The sequence below is a fragment of the Ovis canadensis genome, chromosome 21 (genome assembly GCF_042477335.2).
Source record: "Ovis canadensis isolate MfBH-ARS-UI-01 breed Bighorn chromosome 21, ARS-UI_OviCan_v2, whole genome shotgun sequence".
Classification (NCBI taxonomy): domain Eukaryota; kingdom Metazoa; phylum Chordata; class Mammalia; order Artiodactyla; family Bovidae; genus Ovis; species Ovis canadensis.
Genome location: NC_091265.1, coordinates 57323006 through 57341140, shown reverse-complemented (window position 1 = coordinate 57341140; position 18135 = coordinate 57323006). Strand labels below are relative to the sequence as shown.

At 50.7% G+C, this 18135-nt stretch overlaps 1 protein-coding gene across 2 annotated transcripts; it reads left to right on the top strand.

Moving 5' to 3' along the window:
• The first annotated feature begins 131 nt into the window (after positions 1-131).
• Positions 132-16342, top strand: GANAB (glucosidase II alpha subunit). Of its 2 annotated transcripts, XM_069565963.1 has the most exons (25): positions 167-258; positions 3319-3423; positions 3570-3678; positions 3928-4055; positions 7646-7825; positions 8302-8367; positions 9206-9275; positions 9450-9537; positions 9624-9720; positions 9968-10148; positions 10700-10853; positions 11062-11297; positions 11380-11506; positions 11608-11687; positions 11905-12048; positions 12141-12237; positions 12520-12621; positions 12793-13036; positions 13881-13945; positions 14137-14213; positions 14322-14396; positions 14548-14661; positions 14786-14898; positions 15065-15165; positions 15255-16342. In XM_069565963.1, exons 1-25 carry the CDS (start codon positions 221-223, stop codon positions 15362-15364), a joined length of 2901 nt encoding a protein of 966 aa, XP_069422064.1. In that variant the 5' UTR covers positions 167-220; the 3' UTR covers positions 15365-16342. The 2 variants fall into 2 exon arrangements, with proteins under 2 accessions (XP_069422065.1, XP_069422064.1); XM_069565964.1 differs by lacking the exon at positions 8302-8367 and having other exon boundaries at positions 132-258.
• Positions 16343-18135: the final 1793 nt, after the last annotated feature.

Below are 18135 nucleotides of genomic sequence, written 5' to 3'. Positions count from 1 at the left end.
CGGACAGCGCCTGGCTCAACAATCCCGCCCCCTCTCTCAAGCTCCGCCCTGGCACCGCCCCCATGAGTATTTGGCTTAAGTCCTCCGCCAATGGGACAAACGCCCGGCCTCTGTGCGGTCGGGCCAATCAGGAGGCCGGAAGGGGCGGGCGCTAAGATACGTGGCTCAACGCGCGCTGGGGGAGGGGAAGCTCCGGGTCAAGGAGCAAACCCGGCACAAGATGGCGGCGGTAGCGGCAGTGGAGGCGCGTAGGAGGCGGTGAGGAGCTCGGATCCCGGGGGCGCGCACGGGACGCCCCCAGACCCCTAAATCCCGTATCTCTCCTTTCTGTGTGTTCTCCTGAGACTCCGCCACCCCCGGCCTCGTGAGGACTCTTTGTTTCTCTGGAGCCGGCCTCAGGTTTCCCCAGCTTCCTCGCAGTAGATCCGCGCGGCGTTTGGGGGTCCTTATTTCTGGGGCTCCGGGCCGGTGGCTTTAGAAGGCCGCAGCCGTGCGTTCCTCTTGGTCTGGGCCGCTCTCAGCCGCCGCCCTCCCTGGCGGATTGCGGCGGTTAACGCTGCCGACTCTTTCCTGCAGTGCGCGGGGCCGTCGGGGCGGGGGACGAGACGCGGCCAGGCCTCCGGGAATGCAGCCTGCTGCCCTGCGGCCCCGAGCCGGGCTGGAAGCATCGTAGCCGGCAGTCTTGCTTTCCACTGCCCTTGCCCTTCTCTCGAGAGGCCCGGACCCTGCCCTGCCCTGGTCTTCACGTGGACACCAGCCCTGGCTTGTTCGGTGTTCACGGTCGTTGGGCACGGCTGGGGCAGGATCTCGTAAGCTCACAGTCGACCTGGATGATGTTGCTCAAACACAACAATGATTTGGTCTGCGTTCTCTAGTTAATATTACGGAAAAAACTGCTTGAAACAGTCAATCAGCTCCACAAAGTATTTACCAAGATCTAACGGATGTATTAGGGTGGGGAGAGGCGTGTACTGTTGGCAGCAGTGGAAAAGCATGGATCGTAAATTCTATTCTGGAAACCTGTGATCTGAAACAATAAACGGGTGCACCTTTCCCTGCGAATCATTCCTAACCTTGACTTGTGACCACCTCTTGCTCAAAGGCGTTGGAGGCCTTCCGGAGTTCTTAGGGCCTTCCAACAGGTTACATCTGAAAAATCTTCAGAAACCCTATCCACATTAGCATCTCTCCAAACCCATTTTATAGATATTGCAAGTAAGACTCCAGAAAGTATTTAACTCATGTACTTCTGCTTCTGCTTCGGGCCGGTATAGACATGGGGTCAGTGGCTCAGAGTGTCTGCTCCAGTCACTCCTGCTTGTGGAGGGCGGGGGCGCACATGCCTTGCTTTTGAGTTATCTGGGAGCATTTCTTCTGCTTGTTTCGCTGCTCCTTGTTCCTGCTTGGCCTATTAAACCACAAAGCCTGGTGTTTCCCTCACCTTTCTGTCTGGCCTCATATGCCCTGCCCTTTCTTCTGGAACTGGAGGGCTTACTCTGTTCCGTAATCTCCTTCCTGGTGAATTTCTTTAGCTTTCCAGCTGATACTGAGGCTAGTGGTAGATATCGTGTGTTTAGTAGGCCCTACTCTCTGGCTACCCTGTTAGCAAGTAGCAGGGTTTGAGTGGTGAGAAGTCTGTGTTTTGTTTTTCCCTCTCCTATATGGAACACTTTTTCAAAGTGTGCTCCTAGATCAGTCACTGGGAAAAAATGCAGATTCCCTGGGACCTGGGAATTTTCATTTAACAGTCACTGCTCATAATTCTTAACTGACACTGAAGTTGGAGAGTGCCTGTTTAGGATGTACTCAGAATGGAGAATATATCCTTAACAAACTAACTTGCTATACGCCTGTTAGTCCCTTGTCTGTCCTTTGATGGCACGGTGGGGAAGTGGCAGGTTTGTAGTAACCTCAGGCTGATGGTCCTCAGTGAGGCGGCCCTGCTGGTGGTTGGGGCTGTGTTGAACAGCATGCAGTACCTGAGCCCCGGAGTCACACAGAGTTCAGTCCTGCTGGCACCTCATACTGTCTGTTCAGTCTTGGATGCATTATTGAATCTTTTATGTCTCTTTTATGTACCCATCTGAGATAAATTCCAATCCTACATTCACCAATAAAACAAAGGGAAAAGAGTTAGTGCATAAAAAAGTTGGTTCTGAACACTGGTTGCCCATTAGGACTGATTTGTTATTGTTCAGTCGCTATGTCGTGTCCAACTCTTCCGTGACCCCATGGACTGTAGCCTGCCAGGCTCCTCTATGAGATTTCCCAGGCAAGAATACAGGAGTGGGTCGCCATTTCCTTCTCCAGGGGATCTTCCCCACCCAAGGACTGAACCCACATATCCTGCATTGCAGGCAGATTCTTTACCACTGAGCTGCCTCAGAAACCTTAGAATTATTTAGAGGAGTTTAAAATCTGATGCCCAGGTCCCACTTCAGGCCAGTTAGATCAGAACTTTGGGGTGAGACCGGGGCATTGACACCACTGAAAACTACAGATAGAGTTATAAACTATATAATGCGGTTAGCCAGGCTCCTAGGTGTATATTAGGACTCTGTACAAGTTGAAAGTGAAAGTCACTCAGTTGTATCCAACTCTTTGTGACCCCATGGACTATACAGTCCATGGAATTCTCCAGGCCAGGATACTGGAGTGGGTAGGTAGCCTTTCCCTTCTTCAGGGGGTCTTACCAATCCACGGATTGAACCCAGGTCTCCCGCATTGCAAGCAGATTCTTTACCAGCTGAACTACATGGGAAGCCTAGTACAGGTTAGCTCTTGTTATTCTTTTCAAGCTCAGGTGGTGGTATGGGTGACTTATGTCAAAGATAGAGGAGTGGAGGTCTGAGGAGCAGGATGGTTAGTGCATTAGGGATGTTAGAACCCCTGTGGCCAGCAGGCTAGCTGAGTGCACATCTAACTTTTTCACTGTCACTGCCCCCAGCATCTTGCCCATGGAAAGGCATGGCTTGCCTTTGTTTCTCTGTTCTACATGTATGACAGCACCACCTCCCCTGGGACTGGCTGTTACTGTGCCTTCCCTCCGAGAGGCTGATGTAACCTGAATCAATACCTGGCCTCTGAAGGCCAAGGATCCTTTGTCCACTTCCTCTGCCTTTTGAAGGGAAGGTGTGAGTGAGCCAGCTCCTCAGGCCTTACACTTAACCCTGGGTCCAGTTTGCCTTCGTTTTCTGTTTAGTAGGAGTCTTAGCTTGCTCCCCTTTTAGGGTTGTAGGGGGAAAAGGCCTTCACCTCTGAAGTGGGGCCCTTTCTGACCCTGTGCTGATTATTCCCTCATTGTTCTTTTCCTTCTAGGTCTTGGACCGCTTTGGTACTGGCCTGTTTAGGCGTCTGTCTGGGAATTACCTTTGCTGTGGATAGAAGCAACTTTAAGACCTGTGAAGAGAGTTCCTTCTGCAAGTATGATATTTCTGGGAGACTGGAATGGAAAGTAGGGTAGTATGGGAGGTGTCTGGCAGGTGAGGTAGCGTGGGTCACTGCAGCTGATAGAAGGACTTAGGGGCCTTGGGGAACCCTACCCCCTTCTCAATTGTTTCACTTGACAGGAGGCAGCGAAGCATACGGCCAGGCCATTCCCCCTACCGAGCCTTACTGGACTCTCTGCAGCTTGGTCCTGATGCGCTCACAATCCATCTGCTCAACGAAGTCACCAAGGTCAGGGGAGAAAAGGAAGAGTCAGATGGGGGTGGAGAAATGGCCGGGGGGAATTGGGGAAGGGGAAACCTATGGCCCACATCCCATGCCATCTAACCATGGGACTTTGACTTTGTGAGGAATTCAGGTCTCAGATCCCTTAGGCAAAGGGCTAGAAGGAGGAGATCCCCTCAGAAGAGAGGTGGGTTCAGAGGGCATTCCTCGGTGTAGCTCTTTGCTTTCTCCACTCCCTGACCTCTGCCCCGACAGGTGGTGCTGGTACTGGAGCTCCAAGGACTTCAAAGGAACATGACTCGCATCAGGATCGATGAACTCGAGCCCCGGCGGCCCCGATACCGTGTGCCCGATGTGCTGGTGGCTGATCCCCCCACAGCTGGGTAAGTTTCCCCTGAGAAACATAGCCACCTCCATGGCCCTTTCCTCCTCCTTCGGTTCAGTTCAGTTCAGTCGCTCAGTCGTGTCTGACTCTTTGCGACCCCTTGAATCGCAGCACGCCAGGCCTCCCTGTCCATCACCAACTCCAGGAGTTTACTTAGACTCACATCCATCGAGTCTGTGATGCCATCCAGCCATCTCATCCTGGGTCGTCCCCTTCTCCTCCTGCCCCCAATCCCTCCCAGCATCAGAGTCTTTTCCAATGAGTCAACTCTTCGCATGAGGTGGCCAAAGTATTGGAGCTTCAGCTTTAGCATCATTCTTTCCAGAGAAATCCCAGGGCTGATCTCCTTCAGAATGGACTGGTTGGATCTCCTTGCAGTCTAAGGGACTCTCAAGAGTCTTCTCCAACACCACAGTTCAAATGCATCAATTCTTCAGCACTCAGCCTTCTTCACAGTCCAACTCTCACATCCATACATGACCACAGGAAAAACCATAGCCTTGACTAGATGGACCGTAGTTGGCAAAGTAATGTCTCTGCTTTTGAATATACTATCTAGGATGGTCATAACTTTTCTTCCAAGGAGGAAGCATCTTTTAATTTCATGGCTGCAGTTACCATCTGCAGTAATTTTGGAGCCCAAAAAAATAAAGTCTGACACTGTTTCTACTGTTTCCCTATCTATTTCCCATGAAGTGATGGGACCAGATGCCATGATCTTCGTTTTCTGAATGTTGAGCTTTAAGCCAACTTTTTCACTCTCCTCTTTCACTTTCATCAAGAGGCTTTTTAGGTCCTCTTCACTTTCTGCCATAAGGGTGGTGTCATCTGCATATCTGAGGTTATTGATATTTCTCCAGGCAATCTTCATTCTAGCTTGTGTTTCTTCCAGTCCAGCGTTTCTTATGATGTACTCTGCATAGACGTTAAATAAGCAGAGTGACAATATACAGCCTTGATGTACTCCTTTTCCTGTTTGGAACCAGTCTGTTGTTCCATGTCCAGTTCTAACTGTTGCTTCCTTACCTGCATACAGATTTCTCAAGAGGCAGGTCAGGTGGTCTGGTATTCCCATCCTCCTTCCTAAGGAACCTTTATTTGGTGGCTTTCTTTTCCACATTGGGATAATAGATAAGTAGCACCTTGCTGCTCTCCTCAGCCTTCCTTCATCTCTTCCTTTGCTTCAGTTGTTTTCTCTGTTGATTGATTGGCTGAGCCACTTGGCTTGTGGGATCTTAGTTCCCCCACCAGGGATTGAATATGCACCCTCAGCAGTGAAAGCAGAGTCTTAACCGCTGGACCGCCAGGGAACTCCCTTGCTTGGTTTCTCTTTCACCCTTTATCTTTGTGCATTCAGCAGACAAATTACAGCTTTCTCAATATAAGAGGAAATCAGCAAGGCCATGGAACTTGCCTTCCAGGAATACAGTGTCTCTCTAATTGGCTCCTCCCTTCCCTTCCGGTCCTGTCCCACCGTCTTGTCTTGTCTGTTTCTTCTCTTTTCTTTTCTGTCGTCTTTTTTTCTTTCTTTCCTCCCTCCCTTCCTCCCTCCTCTCTTTCTCCCCAGATATTCAGGATAGGCTTATTTAAGTACTCGGGCCATGACACACTGTCGTTATTCCATGCATGGCTCTCTTAAGCATTTAACTAGAAAATAACATGATAAACCCTTCACCCAGCCCAAACACATACATCTTACTATCCCGTACCCCTGACTCCTTCAGAGGTGACTGTTACTCAAAAGTTTATTACTCCCTTGGTTTTTTGTTCTCACAGTTATGTTGTGTGTATATGTGTGTAAACACATATATACAGACATACATATGTGCATGTGCCTAAGCGATAAATTATGTGATTTTGTTTGTTTGTGAGCTTTTGTTTGTTTTAAGCTTTGTAGGGAAAGTATTTTAATAAATGAGGTCTTTTGGGATTTCCTTGTTTTCACTTACGTATTTAACTGTTGCATGTAGCTTTAGAAATTCATTTTTACTGCTGTGTAATGTTGTGTTATATGAACATTTCCCAACTTAACTTCTCCGTTTCTGTGTTAACGGGTGTTTTGGGTTCTTTCCAGCGCTGTTCTCTTCACAGTCTTGGCTTGCACGCTCTTGTCCGTCTCTCCTGTCTGCCTGTGCAGGAGTTTCTCTGTGACATATAGCTAAGAGAAGAGCTCAGAGTGTAGAATATGGAAATAGTCAGCTTTCCAAGATAAAGCCAAAGCAGCTTGCCAAGTTACACTTCCACCGGCAGTGTGTTAGACTTAATGAACTGCACCTTCTCCAACCCTTGGCACTATCGGACTTAACTTTTGTCCGTGGGAGGGCTGTAGGATGACACCACGTGATGGTCTTGGCTTGCGTGTCTTTCCAGTTTATTACTGATACATTGAGCGTGTCCTCATCTTTGTATGTTTATGTCATTCTGATTTACTCTTCTGTGAACTGGAGGTTTACGGCTCTGCTCATTTTCCTTTCATGTGGTTTGTCTTCGCTGATTTGTAGAAATTCATTAGTCTTGATACCAGTTCTTTATTATGTACATGTTTTACAGCTGTATTTTCCTGGGTTGTAGCTTATCTTTTCACTTTTCTAAAATTATAGGATAATTTTAGATGTATAGGAAAGTTTCAAGAATATTGTGAGACTTCCTCTATACCTTGAATTCCTATTTTCCCCTGTTGTTTAACATCATTGTTGAATATTTGTCATGCCTAATGAATAGATGATTATTGTTAACTAAAGTTCTTTAAAAAATTTTTTTTAATTTTGTTTTCATTTTTTTTAGTTGAAGTGTAGTTGATGTACAATATTATGTAAGTTACAGGTGTATAATATAGTGATTCACAGTCTTTAAAGGTCTTACTCCATTTATAGTTACTATAAAATATTGATTATATTCTCTGAGTTGTGCAGTATATCCTTGTAGCTTAAAGTCCTTGTATCCTTGTAGCTTTATTGTTTGCTTAGTTTTTAACCTAATGTCTTTTTTCTGCCCAAGAGTCCCATTTAGGATTCTGTTGCATATTTAGTTGTCAAGTCTGCTTAGACTCCTCTACATTGGGACAGTTTCTCAGACTTTTTTCTTGTTTTTGACTACCCTCAACGTATCTATCAATAAACCGAAATTCTGAAGTTTATGTTGTCAGGTATATTAGTCTGGTGTTCACAGTTTCTGAGTTGTGTTTAAATAATCTGTACCTCAGAGTCAGAAAAACATTTCTTTGTATTTTCTTCTAAAGGTTTTACTTGAAAATTTTAAGTCATAATCTGTCTGGAGTTGTTGTATCTGAAATGAGATAGGGTTGCGATACCATTTGTTTCCTCTACAGAAAATGTGTTTTTCCTATTATTGTTAGCGTTTTTCCTCCTGACCTCAGTGAACTGCCACGATGTCTGTCACATTTCAAAGTTCTGAGTACGCCTGGGTCTGTTTCCAGGCTCTTTATTTGGTTCCTCTGGTCACACTTGTCTGCCCCTGTACTGTTCACCACAGTTCCTGTATAGCTCTTGGCACGTGCCCCTCTTCTCAGTGTCGTGACTACCCTTGGCACTCTGCACATCCTTAGATCCTTTTTGATCTCTTTCTTAGGCTGTCTGTCTCTGGCCGGGATGACAACAGTGTGGAGCTCACCGTCGCTGAGGGACCCTATAAAATCATCTTGACGGCACGGCCATTCCGCCTTGATCTGCTGGAGGACCGGAGCCTTCTGCTCAGTGTCAATGCCCGAGGACTCTTAAATTTAGAGCACCAGAGGACCCCCAGGGTCTCGTGAGTACAGGGGTCAAGCACTGAAGGAGACCTAGTGTGAAAGAACCTAGAGGTGTTGCGGGTCTGGCACCGGGGCCCTGGGAGGAGACAGGGTGGCAGTGCGGCCAGGTGGGGGTGGGGGCTGGGAGAGACGGACCAGCGCGGGGAGGACGAGGCCTGGCTCGGCGCTTTCTCCATCTCCTGTGCAGACCAGGAGGCAGCCACGTTATCCGTTGTCTGTACCCTGGGCACCTCCTCGGGGAGGCCTGCCTAGGTCTGCCTTTCCCTCTCCCCCTCTCACACCATCACATTTCCCAGATTTATTTTCTTCCTTTTTTTGGTTTTGGTTTTGTTTTTTTTTTTTGGTTTTTGTTTTTTATTTCTTCCCCTGCCCCATCTCTGGAAGTTTGTCGACTGAAACTCACTTTTATGTTTCTGTTTTTGTGTTGGTTTTGTGCCTCCTTTTCCCCTTCCCTACCCATCTCCTCCTGCCCCAGTTTCTCGGATAAAGTTAGTCTCACGCTCGGTAGCATTTGGGATAGGATCAAGAACATTTTCTCTAGGTAAATCCATGACCACCGGTACTGTATCTGTTCCTCTTCCCTTACCTGCCCTTCACTCTGGCCCCCAAAGAAGGCCCCCCCAAGGTGGCCCCCAGACCTTTCCATGCCCTGCCCTTCATTTGCCCATTTACCCCAGCTATATGGTCTCTGGTTCCTGTCCCCTATTCCCCTGGCTGGGAGCCCCCTGGGAGAAGGAAGATGAAATGTTGAATGTCCTTGAGGAGTGTAGGGAGCTTCTTGCTTTGCCAGAGGGTGGAGAGATGCTGCCTGTTGCTGGGGTTCCTGGCTCTCAGCTGGCATGCACTGAAGCCCTGGGCAGAGCTGCTTGCCAGCTGCCCTTGAAAGCATTCTTTGGCACAATCTCTTGTTTTAAGTCCCTGCATATAAGCCTGACCGTGTGTAGAGGCTTGACCATGGTTGTGACTCACTTGCCTTTGCAAAACCCTGTGTCAGGCCAAGAGGCTGAGGCCCAGTGAGGGAAGGTGGGGCCAGGGTCTCTTGGTAGAGGCAGCAGGGCCAGGACTGGCGTTCCGAACCCACGCCCTCGAGCCTGCCTGCCTGTCTCTTGTGGAACGCTGGCAGAGGCTGGTGGTTGGGCCTGTGTTGGGAAGGCACCTCCAGGTGGCATTTCCTTTTTATTTCCTTTCTCATGTCTCTCCCCGTCCTCTGCACACGTATCTGCTCACTGGGGTCCCTCTCCAAGCTTTAACATTCAGTCCCTTCCTCCAATGCCTTCGTTCCTTTGGACCCTTGGCTCTCTATTCCCTCACCCCTCCTTCCACCAGCCCCTCGTCCCCGCCCCCTCTGGATTGGAGCAGACAGCTCTCCTACCTTCCAGGCAAGGATCAAAAGAACCAGCTGAGGGCGATGGGGCCCAGCCTGAGGAAACACCTGGGGATGACGACAAGGCAAGTCGGTGAGGGTGGGGAGTTGGAGCACAGGGCTGGCTGGGAGGTCGAAGAGGAAAGGCCCACGAGAAATTTGAGCTTCGTCTTGCCATTGGGGATGGGATTTAGAAAACAGGGAAGGAAAGAGAGAGAACTGGTATGTGATTGGGCAGTGGTCCATTTTCCTCCTTCCAGCCAGATGAGACCCAGGGGAAGCCAGAGCATGATGAGCCAGGAGCCTGGGAAGAGACGTTCAAAACTCACTCTGACAGCAAGCCTTACGGTAGGGGCTGGGAGAGCCTTGGGCAGGGGCGCAGGGAGTCCTTGTCAAGCAGCAGCTCTGGAACTTATCTTTTGCTTCTCTTCCAGGCCCCATGTCTGTGAGTTTGGACTTCTCTCTGCCAGGCATGGAGCATGTGTATGGGATCCCCGAGCATGCAGACAACCTCAGGCTGAAAGTCACCGAGTGAGTCCTGCAGTGACATCAAGGTCGGGGGAGGGAACGGGTTAGAAGTCAGGGCTGTGGGGAATGTGCATACAGATTGGATACTCCGGATGAGTCTGGATCACTTCCCATGCCCAGGGCGCCTTTGGCAGTCAGATTTTCTGCTTGGAGAAAGGGCAGAGGGGCCAGTGTGTATCCTTCGTCTTTGTCTATGGGCTGGGGGCTGTGTGCGCCATGGTGAATGGCTGGTCTGTCTGTCTGCCTGCAGGGGTGGGGAGCCGTATCGCCTCTACAATTTGGACGTGTTCCAATATGAGCTGTACAACCGCATGGCCCTGTACGGGTCTGTGCCCGTGCTCCTGGCACACAGCCCCCTTCGGGACCTAGGCATCTTCTGGCTCAATGCTGCAGAGACCTGGGTTGACATATCCTCCAACACTGCCGGGAAGGTGAGAACACAGGCATGGGGAGGGATCAGTGGGCCTTGAACCAGATGTACGTGCTGGCCCATTTGCTTTGAAGAGGCTGGTAGGATGGCCTTTCTGGATACCTGTTAGGGATTGGGTGATAGACGGGCCTTGGCCTCGTGAGCAGCATATGAGTTCTCCAGTTACTCCCAGAAGACACACACCCATGGGGAAGGTGTTTCCCTTCCTTCATTTATCATCAATGTGTTTATTATTGAGTTTGCAATAAGAGCTAGACCCTTTTATCCATATGGGGAATATACTGTATGTTGAGTTAGGAAAGGAAGAGAACAGAGGTTAAATAGGTAAGAGGTCTAGATGAGCTCAGTGGTAAGTGCTACGAAAGAACAGTGGTTGTGGGGGGAGGATGGGCAGGGCTGCTTGTGAGGGGCCTGAGGGAAGCCTCACTGAGGAGGTGACGTTTAACCCCAGCCTGAAGTGGCTCAAGGAGCCTGCTGTGAGAGCACTCAGGAGAACACTGGCTTGGGAAGCAGGAAGGTGGGGGTCAGACCTCTCTCTGGTCCTCCCTGCAGACCCTGTTTGGGAAGATGCTGGACTACCTGCAGGGCTCTGGGGAGACTCCACAGACGGACGTTCGCTGGATGTCTGAGAGCGGCATCATTGATGTCTTCCTGATGCTCGGGCCCTCTGTCTTTGATGTCTTCCGGCAGTACGCTAGTCTCACAGGTATGTGGCCCCCCTTACTGCGTGCAGCCTGCTCTCCTGATCCTTGTCTCCCTGAGACGGGTGACTGTGCATTTTCAGCAGTCCTGTGCCTCGGCCTGTTCTCTGGCCCGGTCCTCTTGTATCTCCCTGAATTTCGGGGCATCTCCATTGGCTCCAGGTTGAGCCTGACCCCGCTGTGACCCCGTCCCCCCCAACCCCGAACCTGCAGGGACCCAGGCATTGCCCCCGCTCTTCTCCCTCGGCTACCACCAGAGCCGCTGGAACTATCGGGATGAGGCTGATGTTCTGGAAGTGGATCAGGGCTTCGATGATCACAACCTGCCTTGTGATGTCATCTGGCTGGACATTGAGCATGCCGATGGCAAACGGTATTTCACCTGGGACCCCAGCCGTTTCCCTCAGCCCCGCAACATGCTTGAGCATTTGGCCTCCAAGAGGCGGAAGGTAAGAGGGCTGCAGCCGTGGTTGGTTTTCTCAGGCACAATATCCCTGGAGAGCTCTGACCACCCGTGGTCCTTGCCCGCAGCTGGTGGCCATTGTGGATCCCCACATCAAGGTGGACTCCAGCTACCGTGTACACGAAGAGTTGCAGAACCTGGGTCTGTACGTTAAAACCCGGGATGGCTCTGACTACGAAGGCTGGTGCTGGCCAGGTAGGCGGGTCCAGAAATGAGGGGGGACGATCGGGAGACCAGGGAGCTTGCGTGGAGGCCGGTTTGCCCTTCATGGGTTGAAAGCCATCCTTGACTTTTAGGCGCAGCTGGTTACCCTGATTTCACCAATCCCAAGATGAGGGCCTGGTGGGCTAACATGTTTCACTTTGACAATTACGAGGTACGGCAGCCTGTCTTTCCCACGCTACTTCTTGGAGTCAGTCTCTGCCTGCCAACCCTGCTGTGGTTGGTTGCTTGTAAGATATCGGCCCTTGATGTTCCTGGGAGGACCCAGAGAGGTGCATCGTTCTGGACTCCCAGGAGCTCTGTGCTTTCACACTGTTTGTCTTCTTCCTCCCCTCTGTCCTCTGTTCCCATTTTCCTCCTTGTGTTCTCAGGGCTCGGCTCCCAACCTCTATGTCTGGAATGACATGAACGAACCTTCTGTGTTCAACGGTCCTGAGGTCACCATGCTCAAGGATGCCCAGCACTATGGGGGCTGGGAGCACCGAGACGTGCATAACATCTATGGCTTCTACGTGGTAAGGGACTGAGGAGAGACCGAGGCCCGAGAACTGGCTCTGATGCCAGCTGGTTTTGCCCCTTACCACCGCTCTTTCCCGTTCCCATGCAGCACATGGCGACCGCGGATGGCCTGGTGCTGCGCTCCGGGGGCATTGAACGCCCCTTTGTCCTGAGCAGGGCTTTCTTCGCTGGCTCCCAGCGCTTCGGTAAGATTTGGAGGAGAGATTTGGCAGAGGGACCTGGGTCTGGTTCTAGGGGAGGTCTGTCCATGCGGCCATCCTTTGAGTGGTGCGCTTCCTTCCAGCTGTGCATTTAAAGGGAGGCAGGGCATGGGGTGGCCAGTCCCTGTTTGAGTGCTCTGGTGAACTTCGCCACTTTCAGCAGGACCCTGGGGGCCCCAGAGCAGGTGTGACAGGTCAGAGAGGTCAGCTGTCTTAAAGGCCAAGCCCTTCACTGTACGTAAACTCCCTCCCTCTTCTCTTCCTCAGGAGCTGTGTGGACAGGGGACAATGCTGCTGAATGGGACCACATGAAAATCTCGATTTCTATGTGTCTCAGCTTGGGGCTGGTGGGACTTTCCTTCTGTGGAGGTGAGAGGAGGAGGAATTTGGGGCCTTGGTTTGGCGGGAGAGGGACAAGGTAGAGGGCACAGATGGACCCTAGGCTTGAGCAGAGAACCGATAGTCCAGGCCAGGGCCTTGGGGGGCTCCTTAGCCCTCCTTCACCCTCTTTCCAACTTGCTTTCTCCCTCCCCTCTCCAGCGGACGTGGGTGGCTTCTTCAAAAATCCAGAGCCAGAGCTGCTTGTACGCTGGTACCAGATGGGTGCCTACCAGCCATTCTTCCGGGCTCATGCCCACCTGGACACTGGTCGGCGAGAACCGTGGCTATTACCGTCTCAGTACCATGACATAATTCGAGATGCCCTGGGCCAGCGATACTCCTTACTGCCTTTCTGGTACACTCTCTTCTATCAGTCCCATCGCGAGGGGATCCCGGTCATGAGGTAAGGCATTCACTTGGGTCTGTGGAAAGTGGACTGAGGTGGCTGGGAGACAGTGGGGACGGGGCTCCATCTCTGGGCTCTTTTCTTCGTTGGCCGGGGCCTTGTAAAGGAGGGAAATCTGATTGCAAAGGGAAGAGTGAGAGGAGACCAGTGGGGATGAATAGCAGTGAACGTCCCTGAGTGCTGACGACATGCCAGGCATCATCCGTCACGACCCGCAGAGCCTGAAACAAGTTAGACAAGTGTCCCACCGTCATGAGGAAGACAGAGAGACGTGTAGACAAATATGTAAATATGAAAATTGCCAACACTGACAAGCTGTTTGTAAAAAGTAGAACACGGTAATGGAATTAAGTTCCACAAACAGGCCATGTAAAGATGAGGCCTGTCTGATGAGTAAGACAGCCACTTGTGATCCAAGAATGTTCCAAGCAGGAGAGATTGCAAGTGCATACATATGACATAGAAACCAGTTTGGTGTGTTCCAGCAGTAGGAGAAAAAAACAGTGTGTCTCGGGGTAACGAACCAGAGGGAGAGGTAGTTGAGGTGGAGTGGAAAATACGACCTGATCCTGGAGGGCCTTTTAGGCCAGGGTAATAAAGTGGCCACTGGAAGGTCGTTCTGCGGAACATTTTCCAGAAGGAGCCAGGGAGGAGGCAGCAGGGAAGTGGGTTGGGAAACCAGATGTCTGGTCCAAGGTTAGGTTGCGTAGCTGAAGCCTTACTGGCTGCCAGATCCGGGTCTTTACCCCTGTGCTCTCCTTATTGCCAGTTCCTGGGGTAGCATCCTTGACTTCCACCAAAACAGCAGGTGTCTTCCTTTCTTGTCTTGCTTCCTTCCTAGGCCCCTGTGGGTGCATTATCCTAAGGATGTGACCACTTTCAGTATAGACGATCAGTTCCTGCTTGGTGAGAAACGAGGACAGTTAGTGGTGGGTTGGGGTAGGGCTGAGAAGAAGCAAGCACTATGGGGCATATGTCTGTGGATGTGCAGGAAGGGAGGAGGGTCAGAGGCTGCTGGTGCAAGGGGGCAGGTGCTTTAGGGCTCCCTCTTTGGGAACCGATTCCCCCAATTCAGAGTGGATTCTGCTATGTTTTAGGGGATGCATTGCTGGTTCACCCTGTATCAGACTCCGAGGCTCATGGTGTGCAGGTCTATCTGCCTGGCCAAGGGGAGGTAAGTTAAGGAAGGGCATGGTGGGGAAAGAAGGTGGAGGTCAGAGAGAGTGAAGAGAGTGGAGTCCTCTGTGCAGCGAGTGACCGAGACTATCTTCTGCACCGACAGGTGTGGTATGACGTTCAGAGCTACCAGAAGTATCATGGTCCGCAGACCCTGTACCTGCCTGTAACTCTAAGCAGTGTGAGTATGCTTGGCCCAGCTGCCAGCTCCATGTGCCTCTAGGTTTCCAGAAGTGGGGAGAGTGTGTATGCTGGAGTCCAGTTCCTAAGAGGGCACGGACTTGCAAGAGGTACAGCACTGCCGCTTCACCCCAGCACTGGTCTTGCACTAGATCCCCGTGTTCCAGCGTGGAGGGACCATCGTGCCCCGGTGGATGCGAGTGCGGCGTTCTTCAGACTGCATGAAGGACGACCCCATCACTCTTTTCGTCGCACTCAACCTCCAGGTGAGTGCATGGGCAGGGAGCCGCCACCTCCATCTGTCCACCCTCCTGGGAGGCAGTCCCCCAGGGCAGGTGCCCCTCACTTCCTCTGGGGCTCAGGTTCTCACCTGTCCCACTTCCTGCTCAGGGTACGGCCCAAGGAGAGCTCTTTCTAGATGATGGGCACACGTTCAACTATCAGACTCGCCATGAGTTCCTGCTGCGTCGATTCTCATTCTCTGGCAACACCCTGGTCTCCAGGTAAGGAGGAAGAGCTTTCTCCCTTGGCAGCCATTGCAGGAGGAGGAGGCTGGGCCCCGGGATACGCACAGCTCACTCTGCTCTCCTGTTGTGACCTTGCTCTGCTCTCCCCCATTCTGCTCTGATAATTGTTTTCCTGCTGGGTGTCCATTTTTGCTTCCTCCAGCTCCGCAGACCCCAAAGGCCACTTTGAGACACCAATCTGGATTGAGCGGGTAGTGATAATAGGGGCTGGAAAGCCAGCAACCGTGGTACTCCAGACAAAAGGTGAGTGATCTGGCCTCCGGGTTGGGGACCCACACCTACGGGAAAGTAATTGCTGTTGATCCTGGCACTCTTTCTTCCTCCTCCATCAGGATCTCCTGAAAGCCGCCTGTCCTTCCAGCATGACCCTGAGACCTCAGTGTTGATCCTGCGCAAGCCTGGCGTCAACGTGGCATCTGACTGGACTATTCACCTGCGATAACTGAAGGGGATGTTGGGGTGGGGTGTGAGGGTCATGATAGTTACTTTTCATTCTGCCCTGGAGTTTGACCTTCCCCGGGCTTCACCTTTCTGATCTCAAGATCCAGGTTCTGCCAGCATCTGGGCAGGATGAGAGGGCTGTCCCTCGGCTCTGAATTTCTTTTGTGATCTCCTGACCTCTCCCACCCCACTGACACTAAATCTCCCTTTATCTCCAAATATCGTCTTGCTCTAACTGGAGCACATTCACCTGTGAAGACCTGGGGATCACAGGGCTCTTGCTGCCCTTCGCTTTCTTTTGGGAGCCCTCAGTCTCCTCCACACCCTCTCCATTTGTTTCCTTTGCGTGTTGATGCCGTTTCTTGGAAGAAGATGACGGCAGCTTTTGGCCTCCTCTTCTCCTTCCCCTTCCTTCCCCACCAAACTGCTCTTCCCTCCTTTTATTTCTTCCTCCTGGTTCTTCTCTGTTGTCAGCCCTCCCCTGATACACTGGGACCACCCCTTACCCTGAGAAGGGATGAATGGATCAAAGGAGTGAGGTTGCTGGAAATCATTCTCTTCCCTGGCATCCCAACCTTTCCTCTCCCCGCTTCTATCTAGAGCTGCTGCGGTTCTGACAGGGGCATTCTACCTCCCCTGTCCCTTGGGGGAAAGAAGTTTACACTCCTCAAGATGGGGGTGGGCAAGACTTCTTTTGCCTCCTAAAATTTTGTCCCCTTGAGGGGCATTCAAGATGGAGAAATCAGTTGTGGTTTCGTGGAATCACGGTCACCTGTATTTATTGCTGGGAGGAGGCTGAGGGTGGGGGACATGATCATGTGTGCCCAGGGCTGGCCCAAGGCCCTGGGTAGCGGGTGGGGGAGAACTCACTGGGGACAAGTGGGGGGGATATTTGTGGGAATTTTTTTTTACTTCCTTTTGGCCCCCAGCTGTGACAGGTTTTGATAAAAGGAGAAACAATAAAGAGAGAAACCATTAATTACTGTTGGTGTCTGGATTCTAGTTCTGGCCTGAACCACAGACCCTTAAAAGCCCGAGGACCTGACATTTTCAGCCTGTGCCTCGTTGGTTGAGCAGAATGAGCGAGTGCAAGCCTTCCTCAGCTTGCTTGATTGCCAGTATATCATGAAGGAACCCAGCAAGACTGTCAGACTTTAGTGGGCCTAGTTCATAGTGGTGACTAGAGCTAATGGGGTCCCTCTAGAAATAGCTGTCTGTTAGATGCTCTCACACTTAAGACTGCTTTTCTTTTTTTTAAATTTATTTTTGGCTGTGCCAGGTCTTCACTGCTGCGTGGACTTTCCTTTAGTTGTGGAGACTGGGGGCTGCTCTTCATTGCAGTGCATGGGCCTCTCATTATGGCGGCGTCTCTTGTTGCAGAGCATGGGCTCTAGGGTGCTCGAACTTCACGAGTTGTTGCTCGTGGCCTCAATAGTTGCAGGTACCAGGCTCTAGAGCACAGACTCAATGGTTGTAGTGCACAGGGGTTTAGTTGCTCCTCAGCATATGGGATCTTCCCAGACAAGGGTTTGAACCTATGTCTCCTGCATTGGCAGGCAGATTCTTTACCACTGAGCCACCAGGGAAGCCCAAGACTGCTTTTCTTTAGCAGTATTAAAAAAATTTGCATTTGTATCAGTGACAGGAGATGGTTTCCTCCATTTTGCAGATTGGCCACAGTCTTAGAGATTATTTTAACAAAAAACTAGGTTGGTTGGTTTGGGAGAATTACTGCTTAGGATGGTTTATGCCAGTGAGGAGTTGGGGGTGTGTTCAGGAAATTCCTCAGCTCAAGAAATATTTCCAGTTAATTTCCTGGGAAATAGCTCATCGCCTTGGCATCCCACCCCCATCCCTATTGTCAGACGTTTATGAAGTGTGGGTCAGCGGAAAGAAAATTTTATGAAGTGTGGGTCAGAGGAAAGAAAAAGTACAGGATCCTGGAGTTAGGTACCTAAAAGGCACATAGAAAATTGCACAGTGGGGATTACATTATTCGGGGCAATCTTAGTTACTTACCAGTAAGATGGGGACAAAAGTCTATCTTACATACAAGTGGACAGGTACTGTGACAATGCTGAAGAGCAGTTTGCTCTTAAACTACTGCTGGGTGTGCTGGGAAAACACTATCGATGTAAACTCTTCATCCCAGAAAGGGGACCTGATTCCAAGTGGACATACTAGAACATCTACAAGAGGTTGATCATTAATAAAATGCTGGAAATGCCCTTTGCTATTTTCCAGTTCATTATATTACTGTTAGTTTTGCATTTTTGCCATGATCAAAATTCTGCAACATCAATTTTTAGAGTGATAGTATTCTAAATTGTGGTCTTCCTTGGTTCATACGGTAAACAATTTGCCTGCAATGTGGGAGTTCCAGGTACAATTCCTGGAAGATCCCCTCGAGATGGGAATGGCTACCTACTTCCACCAGACAGAGGAGCCTGGGGGGCTATAGTCCATGGGGTTGCAAGCAGTCACACACGACTGAGTGACTAACACACAGACATCCTAAATTGTATTAAAGTTATCAAAGGATTATAGTGAGGATTATATGAGACAACCAGAGCACAGGCTTGGCAGTTCAGTTCAGTTACTCAGTCGTGTCTGACTCTTTGCAACCCCGTGGACTGCAGCATGCCAGGCTTCCTTGTCCATCACCAACTCCTGGAGCTTGTTCAAACTCATGTCCATCAAGTCAAGGATGCCATCCAACCATCTCATCTTGTCATCCCCTTCTACTCCTGCCTTCCATCTTTCCCAGCATCA